This window comes from Trachurus trachurus, assembly GCF_905171665.1.
Source record: "Trachurus trachurus genome assembly, chromosome: 21".
Lineage (NCBI taxonomy): Eukaryota > Metazoa > Chordata > Actinopteri > Carangiformes > Carangidae > Trachurus > Trachurus trachurus.
In genome coordinates, this window is record NC_139899.1 from 30,585,705 (window position 1) to 30,591,704 (window position 6,000).

At 43.7% G+C, this 6,000-nt stretch overlaps 1 protein-coding gene across 2 annotated transcripts in view; it reads left to right on the top strand.

Annotated features, from left to right (window-relative positions):
• akap11 (A kinase (PRKA) anchor protein 11) overlaps positions 1 to 4,818 on the top strand; it is a 48,082-nt gene extending 43,264 nt beyond the window's left edge. For both annotated transcript variants that reach the window (XM_083997032.1, XM_083997033.1), the window contains exons 20-22: positions 105 to 151; positions 2,604 to 2,815; positions 3,933 to 4,818. In XM_083997032.1, the coding sequence (XP_083853158.1) occupies positions 105 to 151; positions 2,604 to 2,815; positions 3,933 to 4,130 (457 nt within the window). In that variant the 3' untranslated portion in view covers positions 4,131 to 4,818. The remainder of the gene's footprint in view (positions 1 to 104; positions 152 to 2,603; positions 2,816 to 3,932) is intronic.
• Positions 4,819 to 6,000: the final 1,182 nt, after the last annotated feature.

Here is a 6,000-nt window from a genome sequence, read left to right on the forward strand (position 1 = left end):
CTTTACTGGAAACACTCGGCGCTCGGCTCGCTGCCTCTGATTGATGTCTGATGCTGGATTGTGGATGTTGAGCGCTGACATGTGGTGTTTCTCTCCTCCAACAGCGACAACACGGAGGACAAGGAGACCGAGGTCAAGGAGGAGTCCAGTGGTAAGAACCGTTTTCCTGTCTGAGTATGAGGCCTCGTCCGCACGGAAACAGAGCTTCACCCAAAACAAAACCAGCTTTTTCTTGTTCGTTTTGAGAGAAAAAAAAAAGTCCGTAAACACATCATCGTTTCCAGAAACATCTGCGTTCACACAGATCCACTGTAGTTCATCCACCACCAGGCCTGTGTGTGGCGCCGTAACGCTGCCACACATAAACACCATAAAACAGAGAAGAAGACAGAAAGCTTCCCCGCTGGATTCAAACTCCAAACATTATAAGTGGATTATAAGTATTATAAATGAATTATAAATGTTGACTGGGAGTCGAGTCAGAGCAGATATGAAGATGATGATGATTTAACGGGAGAGATTCAGCCGCAGTGTCCGAGGTTACGTCCATACACCAGGGTTAATATAGTTTTAAAATGTTCATTAGTTTTTATTTTTATTTAGTTTTCAGTTTGCTTTTTTTAAAATTTCTGTTTAGTTTTAGTGAGTTCAACAAGTGATGAATCAGTTTTCATTTAGTTTTTATTTGGTCTTAGTCGTCCCATATTGAGCTGTGGCGTTTTCTTCCCGCAGCTTTAGACATCTCTAATAAGGAAACTACAACTAAGCTGCTGTTACCTGACTCTACTTTACTTTACCTGAGTTTATCACTGATACCTGCAGTTTTTATTTAGTTCTCCCTTTTGGAAAAATAGTTTTTTTTTTCTATTTTTATTTCAGTTATTATAATAAATTATTTATTCACTGCTCATTTTAGTTTTAGTGAACTATAGTAGTAACCCTGCTGCCATAGACTGTAATGTCTCACGGTGTGGCTCAGGTTGCAGGTCAGAGCAGAGAGTCAGAGTTTCACAAAAGATCCGTTTTGGGCGTCTACAGTACAAGAAAACGCCGTTTCCGTCTGGACAAAACGCTGAAAACTATGTGGATTCATTAAATCTGTATCTGTGTGGACGGGCTGTGATTCTGTAGGACAGTGGAGGACGGGGTGGGTGGGGTGGGGGGTCAGGGATGATGATGATGATGATGATGATGGGGGCCCCTCTCCTAATTAGAGGTCGACCTCTCTGTCTCTCTCTGTCTCTGAGTCTGAGTCGTTTCCTTCAGATCAGACTGGGGGGGATTCCACCGCCCCCGTCCTCAGACTCCACTCCCTCCTCAGTCGCTCATGATCAGACGGTCTGGGTGAATTCCAGTTCCCCCCTTGGCCCTACTACCCCTTCGTGTTGCGCGTTCACGTGAAGTGGTAGGGGTGTCCCGATTCTGGTTCAGATGAGGGTTAGGGGGAAGTGGTCGGGCTATCTGGCCCTTCAAACTGAGATTTTCAGAGGCACACTTCAAACCGAGGGTCATGATAAGTTTCCCAGAATGCATCTCGTGGCAACCGGCAGCTGTTTTATTTCTCGCTAGCCTGTAGCACTGTTATTACGTCACTTTGTTAAAGGGACAACGAGGAGTTTTGGAAAAGCGAAGTGTTTTCACATTTATGAGCCTCCGCACCGTGAAATTATTTGACCGGCGCAAGACAGACTCATGTTTTCATTCATCAAGAATTCAAGTCAGAGGTTGGAAGACGATCACATACCGTCGTAGTTCCCACCATAAACGGTGATTCGCCAGCGTTATTCTCATGACTTGCCACGAAACCGAAAGTAAAGAAACGCTGGTCGGCTCGCCCAGCATTTCCACCACCACTAATAATAACAAAATAACCATAGAGACAAAACGATATATTTATCTAAAATGGACCCATTAACAAGTGGTAACGTAGATTCAACGTGAGACTTTTTTATAACCAAATAGAAACTCCTCGTTGTCCGTTTTAATATTTTTTCATGCGAGAAAGTAACTGTTTAGAGGTCGGTTTATCGAAATGACGGCTGTTAAGACGTTTGCTCCGCTCGTCAGCCGGCCAACCTCTGTCGTCATCCCGGGAGAAAAGACAATCGCTAATTAACTTACCCGCAGGTTTTTAGAGGTTTACCGTCGGCTGGTTACATTCTTTTTAGGAGATAAATGCTGTTCTCATTGATGAAATGTAACAATTGTGGCAGTCGCATTAGTTTGTTTGAATTAAAAGTGAAGCTTCATGTGTGTTTTGGACACAGGAGCAGCGCTGCCTCGGGGCTCTGGAGCCACCTATATGTACATAAATCACCACATTTACATCAATAAATAAATGTTTTACAATGAACCGATCAGTCTGCATTAAATTTTATTTTATTAAGTTAACATGGTTTTGAATACAGGATTTGTGGCAAAAGCTCGTCATGTCTGCTTATGTGAAAGCCAGCAGAGACGACTGATGACGTATGTGATTGTTGAAGGGGTGTCCCAATTCGTAGGGGTTGACGGGAGCGTGGGAACCAGCAGACTGATGTGTGTGTGTGTGTGTGTGTGTGTGTGTGTGTGTGTGTGTGTGTGTGTGTGTGTGCGCGCTGCAGGGACGCTGTGTGTGGACCGGACCCAGCTGCAGCAGCCCCCGCCCCCCACCAGGACGGGGCTGCTCGTCCTTAACTCTGACGTGAGGGAGCCGAGCCGCGGCCCCCAGCCCCCGGCCCCGGACCCCCAGCTCCGCATCCTGCTGCAGTGGGCGGCCGCCTCCATGGCCGACGTCCCGCAGATCCTCATGAGTCCAGACCGAGAGCTGCAGCAGGTGACGTCTTCATCTTCATCTTCAGTATCAGTATCAGTATCAGTATCAGTATCAGTAGGGACGGGCAGCTTCACACTGAACCGATGCAGTACCAATATGAAACAGCAGCTTTTCAGTACTTTTTTATGTGTGTATTAAGGTAATTAAAGTTATTTTGTCTGTAAAAAAATGTCGTCAAAACTTCTGAATATTTGAATATTTATTTCTCAACAACTTCACAACTCCTCAGGCTTTAAGAGGATTTCATGTTTTAGAGATGAGCAATGACTTTTGAATAAATAGTCACTCAATGAAATAAAATATCGAATAGTTTATGACAGTGGTTCTCAAAGTGAGAGGGTTCAAGAGACTTTTTCTTGAAATTTGACCACTTTTTTCTAGAATTTTTTAAACTTTTTTTTTTTAATTTTACAAATTTGACCACTTTTTTCAACTTTTGTTTGAGAAATTTTATAATTTTTTTCTAGAATTTATACTCTTTTTTCGTTTTTTTCTTGAATTTTAGAACTTTTTTTTGAGAAATTTCACCTTTTTTTTTTTTTTCAATTTTTTACACTACACACAGAAATGTTTACCACTTTTTCCTAGAATTTTTTTTACTTTCTTTTTGAAAAATTTTACCACTTTTTTCCAGAAATGTAACTAACATTTAACTAATTTGAACGTACATTTACTAAGAAAGTAAGGTTATTCAGTCTCAGAACAAACATTTGTGTATTTATGGAGTTTGTTTTTGTCCAATGGGGGGGTCTGTGGTCTAATTTGTGTCAACTTAGGGGCCCTTGATTGTAAAAAAGTTTCAGAACCACTGGGACTGTGATGAGAGACTATTCACATATTGGCGAGAGAAGACTTTGTCCTCGTTTAGATGTGCTTTCATTACGTGAGGAGGATTTAATTGACAATATTATATTACTATATTATCCGGTACCGAAGGCTGTTTTTCAGTCTGTGATTTAAAACGACAGGTTGACACTTCTCAGAAAAGAGAGAGAATCGATACTCGGTACTTCAGTGTGAATTCAGTCGGTACCCGTCCCTTATCATCAGTGAAGAGTTGTTGTTGCGACGGAGGTGTGTGACAGCCTGTTGTGTTGTGTTGTGTTGTGTTTTGCAGCTGCCTGCGGTGGTGCAGCGGCTGCGGGAGCGGCGGTGGAGGGTGGGCGAGCTGCTGCACACGCTGCTGCGCTACTGTGAAGAGAACCAGGGCCACCAGGGGCCCCACGGCCCGGCCGCACCCAGAGAAGAGGCTCCGCCGGCGGGCAGAGAGCCGCACCGAGTCCCCCTCTTCCAGTGGCTCCTGGAGCACGCCTAGCTCCTCCTCTTCCTCTCTTCTCCTCCTCCTCCTCTTCCTCCTCTTTTCTCCTCCTCCTCTTCCTCCTCTCTTCTCCTCCTCCTCCTCCTCTTCCTCCTCTTCTCCTCTCCTCAGTTCCAAACTTTGCAAACTCCACGGCCTCTAGATGGCGCCATACATAAAATCAGCTGATCCAACTTAACTCTCATGAATGTGAGCAGTTACAGTGTGTGCGTGTGTGTCGTTGTGTTGCATGCGAGACACACACACACACACACACACACACACACACATGCACAGAAACTCCTCCTGTGTTTTCTTTCTGTTTTTCTTTCCACCCTCTGTTCTCTCCTCAAAAGTTTTCGTTAATTATCCAGCTGTATAAATCAGATCTGTGTTGATTTAGTCAAACATCTCCCCTCCTCCTCCTCCTCCTCCCCTCCCTCTCTCCCTCCCTTCCTCCCCCGCCGCCACCGCCCACCTACACTTTGATTTGAAGCCCTCACACCTCGAGACAGAGAGAGAAACAGAGAGAGAGAAAGAGAGAGAGAGAGAGAGAGACCCAGCCCAGTGAGCTGAGAGGAGGAGAATGTGTTTTGTGTTAGGGAATCCCCATCATGCTGCTGGGCCATGATGATGTCATCACGCCCACAGCTCACTGCTCACCTCCGTGCTGCTGCTGCTGCTACGACCAAACACACACACACACACACACACACACACACACACACACACACACACACCCTTGTATTATCAGAAACAATCCAACACACTGACACCCATCATCATCATCATCATCATCATCACACTGCAAAAACTCAAAATCTTTCCAAGAATATTTGTCTCATTTCTAGTCAAAATGTCTCATTTCTAGTCAAAACTAATCTCTTTCCACTTAAAATAAGACTCATTATCTAAAAATTTACTTGTTTTTAGATAATTTTCACTTGTTTCAAACTAATTTTCACTTGCAATAAGTAGAAAATCTGCCAGTGAAAGGAAGTTTTTTGTGCTTGTAATAAGAAAGAAAAACTTCACTCCATTATCAGATTTTTCTACTTAGTGAAAATAGACTTGAAATAAGTAAAAAAGTGTCTAAAAACAAGCTACTTTTTTATGTATAACTATGTGTATAAATATACATATTTTAGGTATAATGAGATTAGTTTTGACTAGAAATAAGACAAATATTCTTGGTAAGATTTAGAGTTTTTGCAGTGCATCGTCGTCTTTTCCATCTCTGTATTAACCCGCTCAGTGTTTCCTCACACTCCACCACCGCTGATGCAGCTGCTCGTTAATCAATCGTATTAATCGACAACCATCCCACAGCAAAATGGTGATTGATTGGTTGTCATGGACCTGTAAAGACCTCCTCTTCTTCCTCCTCTTCCTCCTCCTGCTCCTCCTCCTCCTTCTCCTCCTCCAGCAGCTGTAGGTTTTGTAGTTGAGTCATTTGCACTATGTGTTTTCCTGTTTTCACCTTCACTGCAGCACTGGTCGCCCCAGCAACAATCGCCATGGTTGTTAAACTTAGTAAAACACAACGTTGAGTATTTAAAAAAAAAAAAGAAAAGAAAAGAAAGAGAAAGTTTATTTTTATGAAGGAAGAGGGAATGTAATGGATCATGAATCGCTGCTCTGAGTTAGAAAGAAAGAGAGAAAGAAGCCGTGACTCCGGCTGTTTGTTGCCAAATGTAGCTGATGATGAGGTGACCCCCCCCCCACACACACACACACACACACCTCCTCCTGTGTGTGTGTGTGTGTGTGTCCGGTTCGGGGGGGAAGATCCAGTGACGCAGACACGACGACGGAGTTTTTCTAGTCCGAGTCCAGCTGCTCGTCCCAAAACCACAAATTAAAAGCAGCTCAGCTCTGGACTCACACA